The sequence below is a fragment of the Myotis brandtii genome, unplaced genomic scaffold, assembly GCF_000412655.1.
Source record: "Myotis brandtii unplaced genomic scaffold, ASM41265v1 scaffold1067, whole genome shotgun sequence".
Taxonomy (NCBI): domain Eukaryota; kingdom Metazoa; phylum Chordata; class Mammalia; order Chiroptera; family Vespertilionidae; genus Myotis; species Myotis brandtii.
The window spans coordinates 1,016,431-1,030,904 of NW_005353618.1; the positions used below are offsets into that span (position 1 = coordinate 1,016,431).

Here is a 14,474-nt window from a genome sequence, read left to right on the forward strand (position 1 = left end):
TTTTTTACAGAGAGGAAGGGAGAGGGATAGAGAGTTAGAAACATCGATCAGCTGCCTCCTGCACACCCCCTACTGGGGATGTGCCCACAACCAAGGTACATGCCCTTGACCGGAATCGAACCTGGGACCCTTGAGTCCGCAGGCGGACGCTCTATCCACTGAGCCAAACCGGTTAGGGCCAGTAGAAGATATTTTATTCTCAACTGATTTTTTTAAAAATCTTCCTTTTGGAAAAGAAATCAATGTATGCCGTATTAATCTATTACTTTTAAAGGTTTGTGAACTATTTTTAACAAAACATTTCTTGGGCTTAAATTTGATTTCTTTATTCTATAAGTACTTCCAAATATTCCATATTATATGTTAAATGAACAGACCAAAATTTATAGCTCCTTTATTAAGTTTAGTAATGTGCTACTCTGTTCATAAATTCACAAAAGCTGGAGAAATCACAAAACTCGATAAACTGCATTTTTATTTACCACAAATTCAGAACATGCAGATCACAATATTTGTAACTAACAACTTTCTAGTAAGTGCTAACATGCGATCTGTATTCACAATAAATCTTAATGTGAATATAACACTTTAAGCATTTTTACTTAATTATCTTCCAAGGGAAATAAACTAGCATTGAAATAAAAAATTTAAAATACTTTTATTCGATAGGTTATAAAAATTATAATAGAAACGAACAAAACATTTCCAGAGAGCTAGCGATTGACATAGATTACTTACAATTAGGAAATTGTGGTACATTCATAAAGTGGTATATTGTCCAGCTACTAAAAATTCTGTTTTAGAAGAGTATTTAATAACATGGAAAAAATGATCTTGTAGAAGTGGGGAAAAAAAGAAAGAAACCTCGTGTGTGTGTATATGTGTGTGTGTGTGTGTGTGTGTGTGTGTGTGTGTGTGTTTACTTATATGTATTTCCGAGAGAGACAGAGAGAGAGAGAGAGAGAGAGAGAGAGAGATTTCAGTTTGGTCCGTGTAACAAAGTTATATCCTAGTTAGATTTTTGTTTCAGTACTTGCGTATTTTTTGCTATAGTTATTTATTTATTTTGCTATAATAAATTTTGGTACATTAAAATTTTTATAAAAACCAGATGATTCAAATTATTTTGGCTGTCGCATAGTATACACCATAGTAGTCATAACATGTTAGCTTGCACAGTTAAGTAATAATTATTACAAATAATAACTATCAGAAGACAAACAAAAATGAAGTGCATTTTTTTCTTTGAATAAAAGGAAATGAGAGGTAAGTTTAGACAATGTTAAGATTCTAAAATAATTTGTTAGTCTGATATAGCTGGAGTTCAGCAGCTAACTGAAGTCCACAGCTTATCTGGTGTTTACCAATGATTGACAGATAAAGGATTCCTAGAACTCATTCTAACGTTAATTTCTGAATGGGAGTTAGCTTCTTAATTGAAAACCCTTATTTTACTAAAAATAATAATAAAAAAAATAAAATAAGCCTGGCTAAAAGTTTGGAGCTCTGTGTGGCAGTGTTTACTAATATGGACCCCATGTATACCCTGTGGTCATTGACTCCATTCTTAGCTACATGCCTACCGTACATGTTACGTGGAAAAGCCAAGTACAAGAATGTCGAAGGCGGCAACAATTTAGAACAGTTCCAAACTGAAGCTACCCAAGTTGTCCTCGACAGCAAACGAATAAAAATGTGTGTTATAGTATAAGGACAAATACACATTTAAAAATCACAGGTTTAAGGCTCCCTTTTGAAAATAAGAACAGAGATGTCCTGCCCCTCTGTTTTCTTAGCCCATTTCCTTTTGGAAACTTAAAATCAGAAGTCCTTTCTTCTCTCTCTGAAATGCACGTAAAGGCTTTGGAAAGCGTGGGCCTTTCCCAGAGACTGAGGACGGTCTCTCCGATGCGTGCAGGGGAGGACACAGCGCCCTGCCTCCCAGTGTCGTGGGAGGGTCGCAGCCTAGCTGAGTGCCTGCGCTACCTCCTGCCATAAAGACAGCAGCCGTCTGTTTTTCCTCTGGGTGAGGCAGTTTGCTGACACCCATGGTCACTCCCCCCAGGGGCAGAGGGAGGGCGAGGTTTCTATCTTTGCAATCTCCTCCGGATTGTCTGTGACGCACAGAGCATTCTGGTTTAAGGCTTATTCTCTAATTAGACTCTGTCTTTGCTGCGTGGTGGAGAGGATCTGGCCAGGAGAGCCTGTTTTTATACTTCCCCACCAGTATGCTCGCCCCGTGGCCTGCTACTTCACAACCAGAGTGAGTAAGCCTGCACCGCACGGAGCGATAGGAATCGCACACGCACAGGCTGACGCAGATGGCAGGCGGAAGCGCACGCTGTGCCAGTCCATCACTGTGCTGCGCTAGAACAGGCCACACTGACCCAGGGGGTCGGAACTCAGGGCAGTGATTGCGTTGGGGCAGGGTCAGTGCTGAGGAGGGAAACAAATATGTCTCGGTCTGGGTGCTGGTGACACAGGTGTGTTCATTTATGAAAACTCATGGAGCAAATACTGAGGATTCCTGCATGTTTCTGTCTATCCTATATAATAAAAGGGTAATATGCAAATTGACCCTTACGGTGGAACAACCAGAACAACCGCTCAACCAGTCACTATCCACCTCTCGGTCCCTCTCCCCAGCCGCAGGCTCCCATCGCCCGGTGGTGAACGGGGAACCGGGGATGGGTGGCGGGGGACGCAGGCAGCACCAGGCCAAGGTCCCCACCCCGCCGATTGCCCCACACACAGAGGGTGACCCTCGGTGGGGGCGGGGCCAGCGAGCAAGCAGGAACGGCCAACCTCTTGGTCCTTCCCCCCGGCCGGCAGGCTCCGATGGCCCGATGGCGAACAGGAAACCAGGGCTGGGTGGCGGCAGGGGGCAGGGCTGGCTGCGGGCAGCCAGGGAAGATGGCCCTGATCACAGGCCAGGCCTAGGGACCGTACCCACACACAAATTTTGTGCGCTGGGCCTCTAGTATGTTAATAACCTCAACAAATGTTTTCAAATGCATTTCTTTTCTACTTACTCTTTGGTTCCAGATTATAATTGTAGGATAACTGTAGTCATAAATATGATTTCTGTTGTTTCTAAATGAAAGAATTTTAACTAAAAAAAGAAAAAGGTATATTTTGTTTTCTATATTTCATCCAACTCTCACATCTGGGTAAAAGGATTTAATTTTTCTATAAATTGTATGGGTCTACATCACAGTTATTGAATAAACAGATGTCACATAGGTGGATGAGTTCTACTTTGTTATAAAAACAAAATAATTGTTTTAATTTTTAAATCTTATGCACAAAATGTGTCTTTAAGTGACAAAGCAAAGAAATTTTTTTCTCTAGACTCCAGAAAAGACCATGATTTAGAAGTAGTTAAGATGAGCCCGGCCGGTGTGGTTCCGTGGTTGAGCAATTCCCGGTCAGGGCACATGCCTGGGTTGCGGGCTCAATCCCCAATGTGGGGTATGCAAGAGGCAGCCAATCAATGATTTTCTCACAGCATTGATGTTTCTATCTCTCTCTCCCTCTCCCTTCCTCTCTGAAATCAAGAAAAATATGTTTTAAAGAAGAAGCAGTTAAGATGCTAACATTCTGGTATTATTGGTGTAACCAGGACTGAGATTAGGCACTTCAGTGAGAAGCAAGACATCATTGACTGTGTGCCTCTGTGTGGGAACATTAAAAAAATAAATTCTTGCCTCAAGGAACTCAGATTTTAGAGTTAAAAGCAAACATTCTTGTTCAGTGAACTACCATAATGCAAATGGCTGGGAGCTTCTCTAAGAAAAGTCATTTAAAATTTTATTTTCTGAATTTCACTAATCCATGCTAATCTTAAAATTTCAGATACTGGAAGAGATAGAGAAACAATCGAAAGCATTTTCAAATCCTATATAATAAAAGTCTAATATGCTAAGTGTCTGGTCGTCTGGTCATCCATTCAACCAATGAAAGCGTAATATGCTAATGATATGCTAAGGCCACTCAACCGCTTGCTATGACGTGCACTGACCACCAGGTGAAAGATGCTCCGACCAGTAAGTTAGCTTGCTGCTGGGGTCTAACCAATCGGGACTGAGCAAGACTGGCCAGACATGACCTGGAGCCCTTCCACAGTCTCTCCCTGGCTGGCCAACCTCCTGCATCCCTCCCTGGCCCTGATTGTGCACCAGTGGGGTCCCACAACCTTGCCTGTGCCCTCTCACAATCTGGATCTTCTCGGGGGATGTCTGAGAGCCAGTTTTGGCCTGATCTCACAGGCCAGACCGAGAGACCCCACCAGTGCACAAATTCATGCACCGGGCCTCTAGTATCCTTATGTAAAAACAAAATTTAAACTCTATCATCATGCATTTCTTCCCTAAAGACCCCACTTTCCCCTCTCCCTCTGTTTCCTGGCTCATGAGCAGACATCTGAAAAACTGTTTACTAAGCATCAGTCTTACCCCTTTATTAGTCTCATACTCAAGCTTGTCAAATAATGAACGATAATGCCAAAAGAAAATGCTCAGTCTAAGAACATTCAACATTTAGCAAAATTCTACCATCATAAATGCAGGAATGGAATTGAGATGTCAGGAGATTAGCAATTATTTTAAGTGTTAACTGCAAGTGATGATTATTAAACTGAGTTTCCTTTGGGCACAAACAGCCAAGGAACAGGTATCTGCTTCATATTGATCAAGAACGTTACAAAGGGCAATGGCTGCAATGAGTTATTTTCTTTATTCAAGAAGTCATTTTGGGTTAGACTCTATTAAAAACATGTTTTAACACCAAACTAAAATTTATCTCACTGGAAACAAAATGAAATTTTATTCTCACAGACGTACCATTAAGGTCTGAATTCCATTACTGAGTGTAAGAGCCACCAGTAAAATTAGGTATCTCATGTAAATATACCAAATGGTCACAACAGGAAACTTTTTTAAAACCCTGTTACTTGACAAAGTTTACATATGTGTATATAAAAATGTGAATTAGTAACTTTTGAAATACAAGCTTACAGAGGGTAAGAGTCATATTTCTTAGGGGTCTGAACTATTCTTTCCATTTCTCCAATCATAAGTACATTTTGCAAATGGTAAAATGAGGTTCCCTGTTTCCTCTTTTTAGAATTATATTATAACCTTATATCTCTGTAAGCCATTTCCTGGCAGACTGAATTTGGTCACATCTGTTCCATTTCAAACCCTCACATTTATTTCTGGTATGACGATTAGTCATTTTAGCGAAGTGCCTGCAATGATCAAAGCATCCCGGAAAAACAATGAAAGCCACCACCCACTGCTATTTAATGCCCATGCATTCATTAGTTAGTATTCACCTACCTTTTTGATAAAATGTCTGAATTCTCTGAGTTTTCAATAGACAGGATGAAAAGGTTAATAAACCAGGTCAGCGAGTACTGATACATGGGCTCAATGTTCGCGAGGTCGGCAATGGAGAAGAACAGGATGGTGGAGTGGATGGCGATGGGCCGGTAGCCCATGCGGGTGGTGTCAATCTGCCGCTCGGTCTCCTCGGCCACCTCCTGCTTCTGCGAGATCTCATTGGCCAACGCCTTGGAGGAAGACAGTATCTTAATCGCAGTTTCGTCTTCTAAGATATTGCCTTCCGAAGACGAAAGAACTTCCAAGATCTTGTCTTCTATTTCTTTTAACTGCCTGGAATCAAACACAATTTTCTCAGGAGAAAACGAAATTGTTTGAAATCACTTCACGTACACATTCTTTTACCTAAAGAAATGCATCATTTGGGACAAACACCATAACGGTGATGCTGTATGATTTCTTATCTCGCAAATGTCAGAAAGACAGGCTTTTCTGCCCCACTTCGCTTTCTAATGGCCATTTATGCAGTAAGTGGGGAGACGGTAAGCCAACCGACTCTGCCATCCACATCCCAGCCCCCATGGCACAGGAAGCATCACTCCATTCATTTTCCGAAATTCCCACGACTTACCGAGCCATACCGGTTCTACCTGAGATACAGATACCATGAGCAGACAGTGGATGTGACATGTCCATTCAGAGTGTGCGCCAGTGAAAACAGGTGAGCTCCCTTACACAATAAGTACTAAAGCTTTTGTGCTAAAGCGTCATTGACAAGTGGGAAACACATTGCCTCCTACTTCTTCCGGTGCCTAAGAACTTGCCTGTGAAAATATACTCGGTAATGCATTTTCCAAGTTCTCATAGAAGCTCTGTAATACCTTATATTTTCCTCTTAAATCTTCCTATTCAACGCACCTGTTTAATATAACATAACTAGAGGCCTGGTACATGAAATTAGTGGACTGGGGGGGGGGGTCCCTCAGCCCAGCCTGCGCCCTCTCGCAATCCGGGAGCCCTCAGGGGATGTCCAACTGACAGCTTAGGCCTGCTTCCAGTGGGGAGCGGGCCTAAGTCGGCAGTCGGACATCCTTAGCGCTGCACAGGAGAGGCTCCTGCCACCTCCGCTGAGCTTGCCAGCCGTGAGCCTGGCTCCTGGCTGAGCCATGCTCCCCCTGAGGGAGCGTACTGATCACCAAGTGGTCAGTCCATGTCATAGCAACCTGTTGTTCCGCTGTTCAGTTGATTTGCATGTAAGCCTTTTATTATATAGGATAGATCTTTAAAATGCACTTCAATTGATTCATTCAAAGTGATCTTGGGACAAGGAAGGATAATTCTGTATGTCGTAGTGTTTAAAACCTTTTGTTTTCAGCTCCTTGCAGTATCAGGGCTTGTTTTTCCTCCTCAAGGTCCGGCCTTTCTCGCGCCACCACAATTCCCAACAGCTGGTCCTGCATTCCCTCTGATGTTATCATGAAGTTTAATAATGTCACCTACAAATGAAAGGATACACAGAAATCAAGTCATTGTTTCTATTGAGAAAGCCTCTGCTTTTGTGCTTCAAGTTTGACCTTAAAAAGAGATACTAGTTACTATGGTAGAGTGTGTGAAAGGAGGAATTTGTAGAGATGATAACTAAAGAAATAGGCAAGCTTGATGGTTGGGCTAAAAACACACTAAAGTTTCTTACGGTCATAAATGTAATACTTTAAAGGGGTTTTCTTGTGATCAATTTATTTTTATTTCAGCCTGGCTATTGTGGCTCAGTGATTGAGCATCAACCTATGAACCAGGAGGTCACGGTTCGATTCCAGCCAGGGCACATGCCTGGGTTGTGGGCTCAATCCCCAGTGTGGGGGGGGGGGCATGCAGGAGGCAGCAGATCAATGATTCTTTCTCATCATTGATGCTTCTATCTCTCCTCTCCCTCTCTGAAATCAATAAAAATATATTTTAAAACTTATTTTGATTTCAAACTGGTCCAATTTCTAATAATTTGTTAACCTCAAAATCAATTAGAATCAGGTTGCAAACCATCTCTCATATTGACTGGACCCGCTGGGCTGTATTTTAAGGATCCTAGAAGTGCAAAAAAGGAAATCTTACACAGTGAGATAAAAGCGGGGAAATCCCTGTCATCACTGTCACAAGTGAAGTGTACATATTTACAATTTCATAATCATATTATAACATGGAACTTACAGCCTGACAACCAGCCACTACTGGGAACTAAGGGATGTGCATCTCAGTGGTGCCCAGCGGGATGCAGCAAGCTGACACCTGCTTCGTACATAATGGCTCTTCCAGGCCCATCTCCCTCTGCTGCCTGCATCTTAAAATCCCCCCTTTCCTGGTTCTTTGCCTAAGTGGGAAAGTAATCACGCTTAGGTCTCTCTTTTTAAAAAGCAAACAACATGAAAATAAATCATTCTTTTGTCCCCACAATCCCTTTCAGCTATGGAATGCCTGCTCTTGGTGTCTTCATAACTATAGTTAGTGAAGATGCTACTTATATACGCTTTCTGTCTCTACCTTGATCATCCTTCAGCCTTCTACAACCTGCTCTCACCCTTGCCTCCACACCCTCATCCACACACAGCAATAAACTACAGGAACTTTCTGGCTCTAGTCACCAACAAACCCATAAGGCAGTAAAAACTTCATTGACCTTGAACGTATCGACCTTAATTAATTTGAACACGCACTCTCCCCACCCAACATCTCTCTTGCAATCTGCCTGCCCTCACGTCTTGAGTTAAGGTCCTCACCTATGTCTTGAGCATCCCCTCCCCCGCCTCCCTGCCGTGTGCCTTTAATTTAGGGATGCTGACTGACTGGAATCCCATGCACACAAACCATGAAATGTCGCATGTGCTGCAGCTCTGCCCGCTGACCGGGAGACCCTGTGTCACCCCACCTTTCCCAGTAAGAGAAAATTTCTTCTGCAGGAAGACAGTAATTTTTGTGCTAAAATATTAACTAGATGTTCTATACTAAATGTTCTGTAAGAACATTTCCTACCTGTGATGGGGAATTTTATCACAGCTTCATGCAATGCCCTAAGAGGTGGCTCCCTCCTCCACCCAGACCCAGCGCCTTCTCAGCTTTCCCCCTCACTTACCCCATGACAGGGTTGGATGCCACTAAACATAGAGACTGCATGGGCAAAATCATAAATTTAAATGGGGTAACAAGCCATTCCTGAAACTGAGCAATTCAGAAAACTCATAAAATGCTGTTATGTAATTCTCTACTGTTGGGCATTCGTTCGTGCAAAAATTATAACTAAATCTTTCAAGGGATCTTCCCTGTCGGCATGAGAACCAAGTGCACAGGTTACATTTGCTTTAATCCCCAATCCAGGGCCACGCTGTTTAGTGAAATGCATGTCTTACAACTTTTACCCCATTGTGTTCAGACACAAAAAGGTAGTCATTCATATCCCATTAATGTGAGATTTTTTGAGATCAATATTTTGCAAATCCAACCATCTGCTCACAAATAAACATTTAAGGACCTAGACAGCAGTGTGGTGATTGTGTGTATGTGGGGGGGGGGGGGGGGGGGGGGGAGGTAGGAGGAAGTGGAAGAAGGTATGGAGGATAAATGGTGACGAAAAAAATAAACAGCCAAAACCCATAAAAATAACTAGAAGAATATTATACAAAGATGGCTTCCTAATATTATTTTCATTTAGATTCAAAGGGGTTATACAGCATGCTGTCATCCCCTGGGTACTTTTGAAAGCAAAAGGTACATAAAAGATCCTAAAAATAAGATCAAGGGGAAGTATTTTAATTTGTAAATGAAAGCAAGTAACTGCTTCACTATGTTTTCTAATCCCTGTTTAATCAATCCCAGCAATTAAAAATAATGAAGCAATCAGACCCTCCAGGGATCTCGAGGATTTCAATTGTGACTCATAGATCAGTTTCCTCCCCACAGGGGGTAGGACTTCTATTACAACTAGTGATCAGGGAGCTAAAAATGGTTTATGTTCATTGTGATATCTTCTGAGATTTTACTGAAAAGTAAAAAAAGGTTTTCCACATCATTTATTTATCTATTTAAATTTGTTGGGGTGACATCTTGCCATTTATTTAAAGAACATTTTTTGTGCCCCAGCTTTAGGATTTTGTAATTTTCTTCTATGTTTCATTCTTTTTTTTACTTATAAGTGAATAATGCTAATAGTTAGTACTCATATCATAATATGTGCTGGGCCTTATTCTGAGGATTTTACATAGATTCACTGATTTAGCCTTCACATCACTCTATGAGTAGACATGTATCATTCCCATTTTATAGATTAGGGAACTGAGGCACAGGGAGAGGTTAATAACATGGCCAAGTCACACCACTGGCAAGTGACGGAGCTGGGATGGGAACCAAGGCTGTCCAGCTCCAGAAACATGCTCTTCACCCTACTGGGCACTGCTTCTCCTAACAGGCACATTAACCATACACGCTTTCCAGGGGTTTAGAGAACATACTTTAATTAATTAATTGTTGTTTTTAAAACGAGGCTCCAGGGCCACTCCCCAGCCCCCCCCCCACCCCCTTCCTGGCTGCCCTGACTGTCCGGTGGAACGTGTATGCCCAGCTCTCTGCTCCCTCATGTCCTTCTGGTCGTGAAGATGGTCCCGTTATTGACCACGGAAGCCTCGGGACACAAGGCCTGTGTGTGCTCCTCTCAGAGGGAGGGAGGGAGGAGGGAGCTATACCATCTTAGGCTTCCTACCCCCTGCGGACGGGTGTCCGCACGAATGTAAACATTTCCCTGAAGGACAGCTTCTGCGCTCCCTGGATCAGTCTCGTCTCTATATGTAACTTGCAGAATCGGAATCAGTATTTCTTATCGTGCTCTGCAGCGGACCAGCCTCCCGGGGCCTTGCAGTCGCGACTGAAACCTTCACCCGACTGGACTCTGGACGCCACTGTTAGTATTTTAGCACGAAAAACAGTTCTTTTAAGCAATTACGTAAATCGGGCAGGAAGGAGAACGGCCCATGTCCTGCTCCTGAATCCCGGCTCCGGAAGGAGGGTGGGGTCATGTCTGCAGAGAAAGAGGTGCGTGCAGTGGCCCAGCTCAGCCCTGGGGCCGGGAACGGGGCGGGGCCAAAAAAAAAACCGCAGGACCAGCCCGCCTTCCCGGGGCCCGGGCCGGATACCCGCCTTCACCGAGGTCTCGGGCAGGTAGTGCGGGTTGCGCAGCTTCGTGGTGATGTAGAAGCGGAAGTCGGGCGCGTACTCGATGGTGGAGTCGCCCAGGCGGATGCACGTGCTGCCGCCCTGCTTGAAGGTCTGCTTCAGCAGCAGCGGCTCCAGGATGGGGTCCAGCTCCTCGCCCACGTTCTCCAGCAGCACTGGCGGCAGAGCAGAGCCGTTACTGGAGGCCAGGGGACCCCTGCAGCCCCCCTGCACCCGAGCCCCACCCCCCTCCGGAGGGAGCGCGGCCTCCCGGGGATGCTCTCTGCTCGGGGAGATGGGGTGTTGGTAGGACAGGCTCCCACCCGGGGGGTCGCTCTCAATGAAAAGATGCTTCTCCTGGAGGGGACGGAAAGCCATGGAAAGATCTACACCAATTGATTTCTCTTTTAAAAATTAAAATCTTTTCCTATTTTGTGTCTCCAGCTTTACTGAAGTGTGAAAATTGACTTACCAGCAGTCTTTGTCTGATTACTATTCCGGGCAAACCTTATGCACCGGCGTAGCTCAGACAAATGTGCCTTTATTCCCTATAACTTTAGCTCTAAAACTTTTTTTTCCCCTTAAGCAGAGGGATATGTTATCAAAGAGGATCTTATCCTAAAACTCAACATCAATAAAAGGGAGGCCCGTGGGTGAGGGAGGAGGACGAAGCTCCCCGCCCCGCGCGGCAGCCTGGACTGGGCAGCGCCGACCGGGGACAGGCCGAGTCTAAAGGTAACTCCTTAACGGAGGAGTCTTCACCGCCTATATGTTAAAGCGGTGGCAGTAACTGGCCCTTTTACTTGGAGGCTAAATATAAAAAGTTTTAAAATGTGCCATCTGTTTCTCTTTCTGGAATAGATTTAAAACTTCTCACCTCTTTCCGATGACTAATGTCAGAAGGCATTGTAAATCATCGCTATCTGTTTTTAAAGTATTTCATTCCAGAAACTAGGCTAAAGCAAGTGTAAACGACACCGAAGCGCTGGGCGCAGGCAGAAGATTTGGGGACCGGTTCGGCACTGCCCTTGATGAGGGTGCAAGCTGGCTAAGCCACGTGACTAACATTCTCTGGCTCCTCACCTACCTTGTTAATAAAACCAAGTGGTTGGAATCGGTATTGGATTTCAATTTTTTTTTTAATGGCCACAACTCCAAGTAAGAAATCCATTTTACATCTTAATCTAGTCTACACATATGCATCTAAAACTTTTAAAACTTCACGAAAGAATGCTCACCTTTACTCCATGCCAGGCAGCCTAATCTGTTCTATTAGTTTCTATTGCATTTCACTTGAAAATGCTGGTCAAGACCCACTAAGTTGGTTTTCTCTCTCACAGTGTGACCTACAGTTTCAAAAACACAGACCGATTGGCTCCACGGCATATTTCTGTCTAAAATAATGGCAGTATTGTCACCAATACTTATGGCTGAGATCACGGAAATCTCCAGAACCCCAAGCATGTGGTAGATGCTCAGTTATCATTAAGTTGTTCTTTTTACCTGTGTCAAGGAAATTATTTGAATACTCAAGTTAAATTAGGTAATTTTAATCACACAAAGTATTCATGGTGCCAATTCCTTCAAGAAACCTGAGTCCTCTGAATTCTCATAGTTCATCATCTGTGTCTTTCTGATTATACTAGGATAAATAACTATTATACTAATGTAATTAAAAGATGATACACATAAACCACATAGTAAGTCTCCAACCGCAGAAGCAACGTAAGTTGAGCTTATCTGGCACTGCGGTAAGTACACAAAGTAGTCACTCTGTCTTCCTGGCCAAAGCACAGATGGGGAACGAAGTCTCAGCAAAGTCACTGAACGAGGCATTGAGCGATGGGGCATCTACTCTATTTCCAGAGCCTGCCCCTCACAGCACAGTGGTTCTGGTGAAGGTTAGCCATGTCCTTCCACTTTCTATTTGTATTACAGCTAGCTACATATAGTTCCCGGTCAAGTCTGTTCAAAAAAGCAAGGCCTTTGATAGTAGAGATCATATTCCCCTTTTTTGTAACTCCTATCATTACACTATGCTCTAAGAACACCGGTTGGATGGAGGAAATTCTGAGTGTGTGTGTGGGTGTGAGCGGGTGTGTGTGTGTGTATCACACAGACTTTATTAGTAGACTTAGTTCATTTCATGCCTACCCTGACAGAACCTACAATTGTAATTCATATTTTAAAGACTAACTCGTTATTAATATACAAAAATAAAATGCCCGAGAGACCACCTGGTATATTTGTGATTATTTTTCCACACAGTACTCGCTCTCACAGAACCTGGGGTTTGCTAAACTTGTCCTGAGGCTAAATATGTTGTAGTTTCATCATGTTTCCATTTATTTGATCAAGTAAAGAGTCACATCTGATGAGTAGCATGAATTTAAAATGTGACTAATAACCCCAATTTACTCCAATCATAACTATTCTGTTCTTTGTTTTGACAAGTGTGACATGTGCATAGAGCTTTATTGAAAAATCCTGGCCATGTTTCTAATCTCTCCCTTGTTAATGGCAGATAACAGTCGGCCACGTAAAATGTGCACTTACTCCTCTGCCATTTCTATAGGGTAAGTTGAAAGAAGAATAAATAGATAATTGGACTAACACTGTGTTAAAATACTTGTGACATATCAAGTGGCCCTTTTAATTGTAGATGTGGAGTTATAATAAGAACTAAAGAACAACAAAGAACAGACAAAAATTAAAACTTTAGCTCAATTAGAGGACGCATCATAAATTAACTTTGAGACACAGAAAATATCCTAACCTTCTGGAACTAGAATCTCTGAAGTTCTCACTTGATTGTCAATTAATAATGAAAGACATTAATAAAGTCATTATTTAAGATTAATCCAACACACTTATTTTTTAAAAAAGAAACAACCTACACCATTTGGGGTTACTGAGCCCTCCCCAGGCATTTCCGTAATGTGCGCCTGTTGGCCGCCTACGTACCAGGGGTACCAAACTGGATGCAGTTCTCCAGGGTCCTGACGTAGTCAGGCTCACTAAGTTTAATCAGCTGCAGACTGTTGGTCTTTTCCATGTTCTTGATCCATTTATTAGCCTGACCTTGAGGGTCTATCATCAGAGGCCACCTTCTCGCGTTCCTGAAAGAGACAAGAAAGATGGTGCTGGTCAAGCTATGACTCGTTTCCATGGTGTTTAATGTCACACGCATCACTTACAGCTTATGCTGTCTAGGGATGCTTTACTTTTTACCTTCCTGTAAGGAGCTAGGCTCTGGAGGCAGACATTTACATTGAGCAGGCACCTAGAATGGCAACTCGAAAAGCCAGCTGGCCAACGTAACGCTGGTGCTTTTGCTTCTTTTGGAAAATTACAGTTCTCTATATGTACGTTGCATTTTGAAAACATTTGCTGCTTTTGCTAATTAAGTCACAATGACAACTATTCACAGTGATGGAAGTCAGGGAGTGGCCAGGCCCGGCCATTAATGACTCATGTGATCTTGGGCAAATCGCTTTGCCCCGAGCTGCTCTCAGCTGTCATTTGTACAACAGAGAAAGAGAAAGAATTGAGACGTCATATTTCTCTTTAAACTCTAGAGCATTAAAGAGAAAATGGTCTAAGAAAGGTGAAAAGTGTAATTTTATATTACCTAACCTTCATAATAGCCATGGACCCTTAAGTGTTAACTCGGTATTTGTTTCAGAAACGTGTATAGTCAATGTCACTTACATACCTAGTGATTTACCTAGTGATCGTCAGCTTCTTATGGACAGAGATCTATTCTCGGAAAGTCAGGGTCTTGCTGTCTCTCCCTCTTCTCAGAACGACACCAGTCCTGCTGGGGCAGGGCTTCTGCCCTTCTGACCTCATTTAACCTGATTAAGTCCTTAAAGGCCATCTCTCCAAAGACAGTCACATTGAGGGCTAGGGCTCCGACATATGCATTGTTGGGAATCG

The 14,474-nt window shown here is 43.1% G+C and overlaps 1 protein-coding gene across 1 annotated transcript in view; it reads right to left on the reverse strand.

Annotated features, from left to right (window-relative positions):
- Nucleotides 1-14,474, reverse strand: part of DNAH7 (dynein, axonemal, heavy chain 7) — a 151,931-nt gene that overhangs the window by 34,812 nt on the left and 102,645 nt on the right. Inside the window, exons 47-51 of the mRNA XM_014541221.1 lie at nucleotides 13,500-13,654; nucleotides 10,521-10,711; nucleotides 6,705-6,838; nucleotides 5,340-5,675; nucleotides 4,842-4,863 (exon numbers count right to left, since the gene is read on the reverse strand). Coding sequence (XP_014396707.1) covers nucleotides 4,842-4,863; nucleotides 5,340-5,675; nucleotides 6,705-6,838; nucleotides 10,521-10,711; nucleotides 13,500-13,654 — 838 coding nt within the window. The remainder of the gene's footprint in view (nucleotides 1-4,841; nucleotides 4,864-5,339; nucleotides 5,676-6,704; nucleotides 6,839-10,520; nucleotides 10,712-13,499; nucleotides 13,655-14,474) is intronic.